Genomic DNA, 13,321 nt, shown 5'->3' with positions numbered 1-13,321 from the left:
AAAACATTAATTTCCAACTTTATTTCATTTCCTTTTCACTTGCATGCTTAAAAAATATAATTATGACGACAAAAAATTAAAATGATGATGAAGCCTAGCTGAATGAAAAATAAAAAACTTGAAAATATTTTCATCATGCTAGGTTCAGTTATTTTAGAGAACCAACATGTTGGAGATATGTTGATTTCTCTATAAATTACAATCTGATCTCTCACACCTAGGCAGTTTCCGTAGTAGAACAAGTCTTCAAGTGTACATCCTCAATGGGCAGCCTATCCTCAGGAAAGGCACAATCAACTTTTTCCTTTTTGGGCAACAAATGGCAGGGTTCAGGAGTCACATTGCTTGTCACTCCAGCAATATTAGTGCAATTCCACTGCAATTCCTTTGGCGTCTTACTCAATGAGATAGTCACATTAGAAATGCATATTCCTGTAAAATGATCTTGGGCAATCCCCTCAAGTCTTGCTGCACCAGTAACATTCGTCGCCACGATATCTCTGTAATTGATTCCTTTAATCTCCGGAAAAGCTTTCGGGTCAAAATTAGTGTCAGGGTGTTGATTATAAGAGCCTGACATCCAAAAAACCCACTTCATAGTTGTGAGGGTCATTCTTCTTACATAGATATCCTTCACGTAAGCTCCTCTACCGATAGCAGTCTTAATTCTAATACCCGATTGAGTGTTAATGGCTGTAATGTCTTCGGCCCTAACATCTTGAATTCCACCAGACATTTCACTGCCTAGAGCAATGGTGGCACTGTCGGGGGATATGCAGGTTAACCTTCTGATAATTAGGTGCTTTGTGGGCATTCCAAATTTAATGCCATATTGATCCCAACCACTTTTTACGGCAATGCAGTCATCCCCTGAGACTACGAAGCAGTCCTCAATACGAGTATTTGTGCATGAATCTGGAAAGGAAGAAACAACATCGACTCAGATTATATGGTCATCATTATTAAGTACCTATAATATAATTACCTCTCATGCAAAGGAATGGCAAGCAATGCAAGTGACTCGAAAGTGGCAAACAAACCTGGGTCTATCCCGTCAGTGTTAGGAGAGTCAATAGGGGCAAGGATTGTCAGCCCATGGATTAGCACATTGCTGCAAATCAGAAACAAAAGATGAAGACAAGTAAGAAATGCAAAGATCATGCATGTGCATTAAGAAATATATATATACACATATAAAGTTAAGGAGGTAGAGGATCAGGAGCATGCTGATCGTGATCAAACCTGCTATAAGTCGGATGGACAAACCATGAGGGAGAGTTGATTAGAGTAAGATTAGATATCTGAATTTTGTTAGAGTACTGAATTTCAATCATGTATGGTCGGGTGACATTGAATTGGCCCTGGTGAAACTTGTCCCACCAATATTGACCCTGGCCATCAATCGTGCCATTGTTACCTGATAACAATAAGAATGAGTCCCTCAGACATGGTCAGGCCAAAACGATACTAATTTGACCTGTAATAATCATAATTAATTGGGGAATTGGGAATTGGGGGGGTGTAATTAGTCGATAATTACCAGTGATTATGATGTCGGTGAGGTTTGTACCAAATATGAGGCTGCTGAACCGTCCATCTCCATTTCCATCCCTTCCTCTCCCATAAGAAGGCAAAGCGGGAACAAGTGGCCATTCTGCCTCATCCTGTCCATTTTACAATGTATAACATGCAAGGTTTTGGCAATTAAGTAGTACTGATAGTGTGGGAAGAGTATAATTAAATAGAAAAAGAGGGAGCTATACCAAGGTATCAAATTTATTTATTTATAATAAATTTAATTGCTTAAATTGGTTCAGGTGTTAGCCAAGACAGTTATAATTAATTTCATGGTTTTGTTCATCATGATGCGTGTTAAAAGTATACCTGAGATGCAAGAATAACCGCATCCTTGTGAAGAAATAGGGTGAAATGGCTGCTGGTGAGATTAAAGCTCCCAGTTAACCATTTTCCAGGAGGAACAATAAGCTGTGCCCCACCTTGTGATGCATACTTGCTGAGGCTATCAATTGCAGCCTTAAAAGCCTTAGTGTTCAATGTTTTTCCATCACCAACTGCTCCAAAATCCGTCAAAAGTGCACTGTGCTTTCGACAATTTATCGCCCTGTAGTGTAAGGCGTCCGGAACACTAGAATTTACTTTGCACTCTACGACCCTTAAACTTACCGTTCCTAGCACAAGAACAGCTAAGATTGTCTGAATAAGCTGTAAACAGAGGAAAAATTAATGAAGAAAGTCACTTTTCCAGTCGACTAATTATTTAAATTCTTTTGTATAAGTCAATCATTGAAGTATGTACGCAAGAGATTTTAAAAACATATATATATTATATTAAAATAACCAAAAACGGTTGTTTTATATGAAAATAACCGTCACGTAGGTGAGACAATGGTTGTTTAATAATTTATACACAAAAACAGTTATCTTCTATACAAATTATAACTTGCTGGTGTCCTGAGCCTGTATGTCCAATTTTCAATACTACTCTCAACAAAGTGAGATCGCACTGGTGGAATATAGGCATAATTCTTAGCATTACCTTTTTTTTTTTTTTCAATAATATTCCATCTCAAATGGAAAAGGAAATTAGAATAAGCTTATAAACGAAACGAAGAAAATATTGCATTAAAACCAAGAGAACCATTTATATATATATATATATATATATATCACATAAGCGGAAAAATAGTCTGTATGTCCATTGAGATTCAACCAAATTGGATCAATCTAGCCCTAAAAAAAGTTGATACTATAGATGAAGAACATATACATGATATACATACAGAGATACACATAATATAGAAAATACAACAATATTTATTCATGAAAAAAAATAAAAAATAAAAAATAAAAAAAATAAAAAAAAAAGGAGGAGGAAGAAGAAGAGATGGAGCGTGTTACATCGGATGCTCTGAATCCTTGAGACTGCTCCATGTTCTGAGAATTAGAAAAACTGTAGGTAAGACTGTTTTGGAGTGCAAGATGGGGAGGGTATTAATAGGGAGGGTGCGGGAGAGCAAATTTGGAAGGTTGACCAAGCTTTCTCTTCCTGTTCATTAACCATTAACAAACTTACCGCTTTAATTTCTAAATCTTTCACTAATAACCTGCCTATATATAGATATATATAATCTTGAAGATGCAGAATCTTCTTTTTTAGTTATTTAGTATTTGTAGTACTATTTTTATCTTCGTATATATCTATTTCTGCATCATAATTTTAATTATTCATCATTTTATTCTTTTGACTTGGTACGGGATCCAACGTTTAATCTATAAATAACATTTACTGTTATAGAGAGTGCAATTGTATTACTTTTGAAAAAAAAAGAATAAATATAAGACTTACATAAAAAATAATAATAATTTGTAACTGTGGACCCCACTCTTATCAAAAGAAATGAGCGACACTTGTATAACCAATAACAAACATGACAGCATTATACTAGTATGTCACATGATCATGGTTTCTGAACAATTATTAATTAAGGATAATGTTAACATATATGATTCTGTCTAATCTCAGGGCATCACAAATGGCAAGTTAGCTCAATCTCAACATGACCAAGAAGAGAAGAATGGTAGCATATATCAAGACTCTAGAAGGATAGTTGTCTGCAATTGATCTTTCGGATATAATGGTGTAAATATGCAGTAAATCTGTAATTTATATTTTGCATATTCTTACGTTTAATTCATGTATATTTCCTTAACAGTGTACATAGCTATAGCTATAATGGAATACAATTCTGGTTGTGGTGGAAAACAAAACCATTTTTACCATATACCTTCTTTTTTTTACCTTTTTTTTTTTTTTTTTCCCAGTTGGGTAGGTCATGTTTATATGAAATCAAATGCATGGGCTGGTCAATTAATTTATAGACATCATGAGTATATTCCTTAATTATTAAGTTTTCAATTGCCACTACAAGGAATTTGGCCTTTTGTAGTGCTCAAAATCGTTGCAAATACTAGTGTAAAACGCTGTAATATCTCAATTTCAGCATTTTTTAGTTCCTTACACGTTCGACATCATAATCCTTTCATTTTTTATCAATTGCAGCGATATAAAAAAAGGTTGCAAATAGAGTCAATTGCAGCGATATATTTTCGTTGCAAATTATAAAATAGCACGCTGGGAATGGGTTATGAAATTCCCATTAGGATCGCTGCTTTTGAGCAATTCGACCTAGTTTAATCCTTGCAAAAGCCCTCAATAGCGTTGCAAATACCCCATATCAGAAGCAGCGCTTGCTTCCTTTGTTGCATTTAACGTTTTTTTCAAGGAGTAAAAGCGTTGCAAATACCCGATATCAGAAGCAGTGCTTGCTTGCTTCGTTGCATTTAAAATTTTTTTAAGGACTAAAATTGCTGCAAAAAATCAAAAAGCACTGCAAATATCTCATATCAGAAGTAGTGCTTGCTTCCTTTGTTGCATTTAACATTTATTCCAAGGACTAAAATCGTTGCAAAAAGTCTAAAAACACTGCAAATAACCTTGATCATAAGCAGCGTTTGCTTCCTTTGTTGCATTTAACATTTTTTTCAATGACTAAAATCATTGAAACGAATTAATTGCGACGAGTTTTGACTTGTTTGCAGCGATTTTGAGTCGCTGGAAATACTCAATTACAAAATTAAAAAAAAAAATTACTACTGAAACATACAATTTTAGTAATTTTTATTTCCATAAATAAAAAAAAAAACTTGAAAAATGTTTACGGAATAGGAAAAAAGAGCAGAGTTGGTACGTTGGTTGGAATTTGGTAAAAACAGAGAGGCCAGAAGTAAGAGTAGGAAAGGAGCCAATGGAGTCATTAATTTGTATATTAGTAGGTTGTGTGGGTTATTTTAAAAAAAGAAAAATTGATAAATTTGAGATTATATAAAAAAATTAAATTTTTTAATAATAAATTTTACTTTTTTAAAAATATAATATAAAAAATATGCAAAATTTGAACGTTTTAAAAATATATATAGCATTACTTTAGAATAAAATTATGTTGTGACTCATGACATCCAGGTACACATGATTGTGATTATAGTTGTATTTAGTTCTTGAACCATACTCAACTTATTTCAAACTAATTATTGATAATACTCATCATTTTTTTAATTTTTTATAAAAAAGTTAAAATCCATCTCAATCTATTTCATACATTTTAATCTAAAAAGTTAAACATATCTCAACTTATAAAAGTTAAACTTATTTTAATAAAATATTACTATTTACTACTGATTTCAACATTCCAATGTAGACTACTTTGTGTAACTCACATGATTGGAAAGGGGTGACTAATTTAGGTGGGTGATGAGTTGGTGGTACGTAGATCATGTACAGCATGTGCTGACATCATGTGGTGGCTTAATTGAGATGTGTTGATCAAAGCTATTAATAAAAAAAGAAAAAAAAAAAGTAAACTGGAAAAGGAAAAAAGAAAGATTAGTTCAGAGACTCTCACCATCCAAACAATTCCCGTCCTAAGAGTTTGCATTTCATTTATCTCTTATTCTAATCATAGAAAACATTGAAGGATAAAGAATATGAAGAATGTATGGGATTAGAGGAGCGTAGAAAATTAAGGAAGCTGAAAAAGAAGGAAGGAAGGAAGGCAGGACGCAATTAAAAAGCGTATAAATGGGAGGTGGACAGTGGAACACAAGATAGAGTAAATAAAGATCAAAATCATAATCATGAAAAAGGGATTTGTAAGGTTCCCTTTAGACATCCATCATTTCAGCATCAAAAAGCCTAAGCTACAAAGATGATGAGTAGCCAAGCTAGCCAGCCAGCCCTCATCTTTCATTACCATAAGTGTTTAAGTAGATGGTTTTGCAAAACTTTTATGTTGAATTGGAAGACGGGTGCCCCCACTCTTTCTAGCTAGGGGATGAGAAAAAAGGTGGCTTCTTTTTCTTTTTTATATACATCTATGGACAGTGGGAAGGAAGGAAGAAAGGAATCCAGAAGTGGGTATTGCCTAGCTAGCTACCTACCTACTTGAACTTAAAAGCCAAAGCAATCAATCCAATTCCTTTGCCTTTCTCCATCAATTCTTTAGTCAAACAAAGGTTAATGGGGGGATTATTGGTCATAGACCCTATGGAATCTTTACAAACATAGGCTCATTTGTTGACCCTCCCTTCACTCTCTGTGTACTTTGTGATTTGCATATGGATTGACTTTCAAACTTACCATCCGCATATTTGTAAGAAGATGTGAAAAATGTATTTTTTTTTTAATTTTTTATGATATTAAGATTTAATTTTTAAGATAATTTAATTTTTAAATTATTTCTACAACTTAAAAAATATCACGAGCAATATGATGAATGTGTCTTTCATCTGACTGATAATTATATATATTTATAAATTTTTTTATTTATAAATTGACGCGATTTAATATTATATATATTAAATTAATTTCATTATAAAAATAATTTTATAATCTAATGTATTGTATTACGTCATGTTAATTTTTTATTTTCTCTTTGTAAGATTTGATCATTCTATATCAAATATTTTTCTTTGATAAGAAGGTAAAATAAAAATAATGCATTTCAGATGAGTTGATTATGCTTAATTACCACCGCTTAAATTAAATAGAGAACAAGATGTTTTTATTTTTGCATGGTTTTCTTATTTATTGTTTGTAATATTTAAATTACAATATTTTTTCCTCATAATTTAATGGATCACATGAGTTGTAACTTAGCCAATGGAATTAAACACATCTCTTAAAATTTAATTAAATAAAAAACAGTTATGCTCTGTAAATTCATGAGTGAATAAGAAATGAAAAGATGTTGATGGATGTTTGTGATGCACTTGACATATATATATATATATATATATATATATTTATATATATATATATATATATAATTGCTTATTTTAAGATATTCTTCTGACAATGTTTTCAAGCTCATTCATCGTTCAAATGATTTGAGAATATTAGTAATTTATAACGAATATGGTAGCCAAATAATTCTGCAGCCTATTGAATATTAATGTAGGTAACTATATATAGAGTAAGTCGTAGAATGCAAAAGTGCTGTATAGTTATTTTGAAAAAAAAATTGAGTTTATTATTAAAAATTAAAATTTTTTTATGTAGATTTTGTATTTTTTTTTTTAAATTGATTACGCTGCACTTATATATTCATGACTGCAAATATCATTTCTCTTATATAATCCATTAAATTAATAAAAAAGCGGCCTATATGGTCAATAATATATGATGAGGGATTCCATTGGCTTCCCCCAAAATAAACTTAATTTCTTTTTTTTTCTTTAAAAAAAGAAGGATTCCTTTAATCATAAAGAAAGATCTTCAACCATCTACAAGAAACTTTGGTGTATAGTAATCAAGCAAAATAAGCATTAGTATGACCCTCCACAAACTTTATACCAACTGAGCAAATCATTTAAATGAATATAATGATGATGATTTTTTTTTAAGTGATTAATTTATTTTTACAAATTATATATAATTAACCCATTCTCAATTTTTATTTTTTATTTTTACTTAGAATATAGATAATTAAAACAGAAAAGCTACTTTGCCATCTAAACCTTACCGCTCTAGTTGACTGCTCGATAAATTTTATTTTTTTACTTAATGATTAAATAAGTAATTTTAAATATATTGATATATTTTTTTATTTTTTTTAAAAATATTTAAATATATATTTTAAAAAAAGCTTAAAAATACCTGGCAGTGACATTAAGTAGTGTTAGGCACCGCTCTAATTAAATGTGTATAGAATCTAAGACTTATTAATTAGGTGGGCCAGACGAATTAGAAAAATAAAACCTGCTTTAGAAGTTTTAGATTATGATTATCTACAGTTGTTTAGTTTATTGCTCGACACTTGTCTTAGAATGCATAGTTACGTTAACACTTTTACCAAACTTTAATCTTCTTTTCTCTCCTTTTCCTTTTCTCCAAACAGGAATTTGACAATTGCCCGTGTCTGTGAGAAGTGGAGCATCTTAATTCCTCTGATAAAGACATGAATCATGTCCGCGTTCAACTATTTATTTTTCCCAGTTTGAATGATTCCTGTAACTTCTAGGTCTAGTCTACGTACTTATGACATGATTCTAATTTCCATTCTTAAATAATAAACATGAAAAAAATCAATAAAGACCAATATTCCAACTAATCTATAACATACATAATAATTTTTGAAGCTGAAACTTTGCTCCATTTGATAATTTAAGTTTTAAAATAGTTTGAAAGGTTACTTCAATAATTATTATACAATTTAAAATTTTAAAGGTAAAAAAAAGTGTAATGCTATGTAAAGTCATAGAGTGCGCAAATGTTATGCAATTACCTTGAAAAAGAATAGAGTCTAGTATTAAAAATTCATATGAATCTTATATTTACTCACTTGTTTCAAAGAGACTGTGTAACGTTTGCACACTTCACAACTACAAATATCATTATCCAAAAAACAATATTATGTAACTATGTCTTATTTATTATTATTTATAGTTATCTTGGCGATTGAAAATGATTGAGTCTAGATTACTCGACAGTTAGCAACGCATTGCGCGGGGCATGATTAAATTATTTGGAAAAGATCGTGATGATCACTGTTATTTAATTGATTTATGTATGAGTAAAGCTAGATACAATATTATAAGGTATGCAAATTTTTCGCATTCTTTATATATATTCGATTGATGAAGAGTGTCATATCAGGTTAAGGTTTGATGGTTTGAATAAAAGAGTTTTGATTCCAATTTGAACCAATTCACTGGCCATTTGAAGTTTGTACGTAAAATTAATGCAAATTAAGGTGGAGTGCTGATCCAATTCTGTATGATCCCCACACCATGATCAGTTAGAACCTAAGAATGAGATTGGGTTGAGATAGTGCATGGGGCAATGCCCCCCATTTATCGTGCATTTTCGAATTAAGACCGAATCCCTTTTTATCTTTATCATCAAACATCAACACGAAGAATGAAAAGAAGTGTCAGTGGTCCTGCAACACCACCCCCCCCAAATTTATTTCTGAATTAATAGCATAAGCAACTTGTCTAAGTTTAGGCATATGATCATATGATCACAATCCTAACTCATTGCATATATATATATATATATTATTCTCAAATCAGTGTATAGAACGTATCTGATAATTAAATATTGTTTATAGAATATAATTTTATTTGAAATATAGATTATAAAATTTAAATCTTACAAATTAAATCTTACTATTTAACTTATGTGAATAGTATGCTCTATACACAAACTTGATAATAAAATAATCATATATATATTCATTCTTTTTTCTTTTTTCTTTCTCCGAATGATTCCTTATCCTTTCTTTCTTTTCTTTCTATTCTTCTAATTAATCTCATTTGAATTTCAATGTAAACAATTATTCCTTTATATCATTTTCAATTGTTTGGAGGGTCAGGACCACCCAGTTGTATACATCTAAGAGTACCAATGTATTTAAGGAGAAAATGAAACATTCTCCTGCAAAGACTTCTTCATATACAGCTAGGGTGGTAATAACATTATGGATAGATGGATGAAAGTGATGTTGCCAGCCAAATCTTAGCCGTCCAATTCTTTTAATCCCATACCACCATTGGACCCACATGAGGGAAGCCATTTTTTTTGTGTACACTCATGATTTTTCATTTTTCACTTTAACCCTTTTGAGCTAAAAGCCTAAAACCCTTTGTTTCTTTGTGTGATGTATAACCTTCAGTACCTGACCTACCACAAACCAGATCCTAGAGTACTAGATAGTAATCCCAATTTAGAACAGAAAATTTAGCCAAACGCGATAAGGAGGTGAGATAAGATAAATTGATATAAAAGTTAAAAGTTAAATAAAATATTATTTTATAATATTATTATTGTTTTAAAATTTAAAAAAATTGAATTGTTTATTATATTTTATATGAGAATTTAAAAAAGTTGTAATGATAAAATAAAATAATATGAGATGAGTTAAAATGAATTGTGGTCGTTTCTCAATCCAAACGAAAAAAATTATACTCATCATTCATACACCACACACCGGACATGATTTTTCTAATTTATTTGTTAGTAGGGGTGAAAATTTTTTGGTCCTAACTAAAGCAAACCAAATTCACCCTTACTCAGTCTCAATGCATGATATCTCCAAATTTCGGTTTTCGATCCGATCCCAATGTATGGTTTTTTTTTTTTTTTTTTACCAAATTGGACCGAAACCAACCGAATCATTTATATATAAATTTTTTTAATATTATATATATAAATATATTTTTTATATAGTAGTTGTATAAGTTAATTATATAATTTTCTCTAATATATCATATGATAATATATGTTATCATATGTAGTACATGCTCTACTAAAGTATTAACTTAATAACTATTAACATCATAAATATAATTTTAAGTAATTATTTTTCAATGAGTTAGTTACATAATCCACATTAAAGATCTCAATTAATTTTGATTTTACTAATTTAATTAATTTTTTGTATTAATTCCTCTACCAAAAAATGGAAAGAGGAAAAAAATATTCTTAGATCATATGGATCAAATTAGACCGATTGGGCTGACCAGACCGTCTAGTCCAACCTGAAAAAGTACTAACCGAATTTTTCAATCCATGACCTAAAACCGAACCGAACCGAACTGATTACTCCCCTATTTGTTAGCAAGTTAATTAGGAGGAATCTTGCTTGGGTCTAATTTTTGTTAAAACTGGACCTGTTAGATGTGGGATACGTGTCTCTTATATGATGTTATGAGATAAGTGTCGGCCTCCAGTCCCAAACCTTGCATGATAGGAATGATCAGTAGCTAGTTCATATTTTTAGAACAAGAATAGAGAAATCCTGCTCAAGTGCTGAGTTGTATTGTTGTCCTTTGCCAATCAACTCAATTGCAATGGTTGTGTTTGATGGGTGTATAATTCAATTGCAACTAACAAACAAGCCAAGAAAAATAAACAAACAAACAAACAAAAAGTCTTTAAAAAAAAAAAAGAAAACAGTGAGAAAAGAAAACTTCCTTTAGAATCAACTGCCATATATATATATACTGTGTGCCATTTGGAAAACATTGGGATGGAAAGACTTATTCTTGAAAACTTAATATTGACAATAGTTGGCATCAATTATTTGGTAATGACATGTCATTGTTATGTATTATCTTAACCAGTCATCTTAGGATATTTATAAAAGATTGATCCCTACCTATCACATGAAATAAATTTTCAACTGTTCTAGGATTCCCTTTTTTTTTAACTTGGTATTAAGATTGAGATAGAGACTTTGTACAAAATCTAAGTCAATGTCCAATTAAATTGAACCATATATAATCCAATGCGACAAGGATACCATCCATTTCAAGTGAAATCGGCTGAAATGGATTGTATCTATTTATAAGTGAAATGATTAAAATATGCAATGTTTTACGCTAAATAAATACTATCTATTTCGAGTAAAATGGGAGATAATTTTATTTCAATCCGAACTCGTTCATGATAGGTCCAATATTGAATAAACTAAAAAGAATTTTATAGTTACTTTTGCGTACTTATTACGTACTCTACTGATGTAATTGGTTAAATCAGTTATTTTATATTTAAAAAAAGTGATGCAACCAATCACATTAATAGAATATGTAAAGAATACACAAAAGTGACTGCACATAAGATTTTTAATAAAATCAATGTGAATTTCAAACTTCTTTCTTTTAATGTAATTTGAAAATCGAGTTTAGAAGCAACTCTAATATAATAATTATATGATGTAGATCTCTCCAAGTTCAACCATCTAAACAGAACATCATCATTTTAATAGGATCTAAAGAGATTATTGAACAAGGGTTGCAACTTACACAAATTGCTAAAAAGATTAAGATATGAGAAATAAAAATGAGTAATGATATATATAGTTATAGAATGTATAAGTATTATACAGTCCTTTTGAAAAATAGTTAAATTTATTATTAAAAAATTAAATTTCGTTTTATATAAATTCTATATTTTTTATTTTTTTAAAAATAATTACGTAACACTTACATGCTCAATAATGCAACTATCATTTCTTCATAAAAATGCTTGGGAATGAAGAGTGGGGCATACCCATATTAGTTGGAGGGCTACCCTATAATATGGTGGTGGGGGGTGCTGTGTAAAGCAATGAGGTGCCCATATCAATGCCCTAAAATAATGGTACTGGGCTCTTTCTTCACTTTCCAACGAAATCTCAAAAGACCAACATGCTCTTAAGATGTCCCATTCTCCGAAAACCCACGAGCACCCGACTAAAGTTTAAAAACAAAGAGTAAATTGTTGCATTAACAACAAGCCATTAGCAATTTAAGATTTGCTGGTCCCCCTCCAACAACCCTAGCCATATAAAAAAGTACTCTTATAAATAACAAGAAATTCACAATAAATAGAAAAGACTTTTAGTTTAATTCTTTGTGTTTCGTACGTGATAGTCTACACCCTTTTATTAGCTATCGTGACCAAAATGATAAGATATTTTCATTGTAATATCTTGGATGAATTCATATAATTTATTTTTATGGAGAAAAATTTATATTTATCATTAAGATAAGAGAATATCAGTACATTGAATCATTGCATTGCCGCCCAAATATAGCTAAATCCAATCGAACATTGCAAACCCATTTGACAAATGAAACACACTCGATCGGGAGACTACGAAGAATGGCACAAGGGACGGCCGGGATAAAATTATATAGACAACTAGTTGGGTTGAGTCGTATTCAATGCACAGGTTTAAAAAGGCATGAAGATCATGATATCCGATTAGTCTCTAGAAAAGAGTGATAAAATCGTGAAAATGTGGCCTAAAAAGACTGATTATGCATAGTACAATGTTACAAAACACATATACAAGGAACCTCATCATTCCAAATCCTCCCCTTTTTGAAAAAATCAATAAACCAAGACATATCTAGGAGAAACAAAACCACAAGTTTCAATAGAATGGAGGGGAAGTAAAGGAGCAAAGTCAGTTGCTCGAGGAAGAAAAAGAGGGAAGAAGAGGCCAAAATGCACTCAAATCAAAAGCATTAGTCGTAAATCTAATTGGGAAGAATAAGTGAAGTATTGGTATCAGTAGCATAACCCCAGTCAATCCGGTCAAACTTTTTGTAACCCCATAACATAACCTCAATCTAGAATCATATATAGAACTTTGCCAAATATATTAATCCCATACCACTTGTCTCTCTCTCTCTCTCTCTCTCTCTCTCTCTCTCTCTCTCTCTACTTCAAATGGGTGGAGAAAAAAGGAAGGAA

The 13,321-nt window shown here is 31.0% G+C and overlaps 1 protein-coding gene across 1 annotated transcript; it reads right to left on the bottom strand.

The window, feature by feature from the left end:
• Positions 1-3,078, bottom strand: LOC122309610 (probable polygalacturonase). The gene is made up of 6 exons (XM_043123141.1): positions 2,920-3,078; positions 1,885-2,223; positions 1,541-1,664; positions 1,243-1,417; positions 1,041-1,111; positions 1-915 (listed from the first exon to the last, which is right to left on the bottom strand). Exons 1-6 carry the CDS (start codon positions 2,950-2,952, stop codon positions 218-220), a joined length of 1,440 nt encoding a protein of 479 aa, XP_042979075.1. The 5' UTR covers positions 2,953-3,078; the 3' UTR covers positions 1-217.
• Between the last annotated feature and the right edge of the window lie 10,243 nt (positions 3,079-13,321).

The sequence above is a fragment of the Carya illinoinensis genome, chromosome 5 (assembly GCF_018687715.1).
Source record: "Carya illinoinensis cultivar Pawnee chromosome 5, C.illinoinensisPawnee_v1, whole genome shotgun sequence".
Lineage (NCBI taxonomy): Eukaryota > Viridiplantae > Streptophyta > Magnoliopsida > Fagales > Juglandaceae > Carya > Carya illinoinensis.
The sequence above is the reverse complement of the archived record's forward strand: the minus strand, read 5'-3'. Positions and strand labels throughout refer to the sequence as shown.

Bases quoted from the DNA above. Each gene is read 5' to 3' on its own strand.
- LOC122309610 (XM_043123141.1), bottom strand. From the start codon at position 2,952: ATGGAGCAGTCTCAAGGATTCAGAGCATCCGAT. The intron at 1,665-1,884 runs GTATACTTTTAA...TAAAATGGACAG, and splicing joins CGGTTATTCTTGCATCTCAG to GATGAGGCAGAATGGCCACT. The intron at 1,112-1,242 runs GTTTGATCACGA...TCTGATTTGCAG, and splicing joins GTCCATCCGACTTATAGCAG to CAATGTGCTAATCCATGGGC.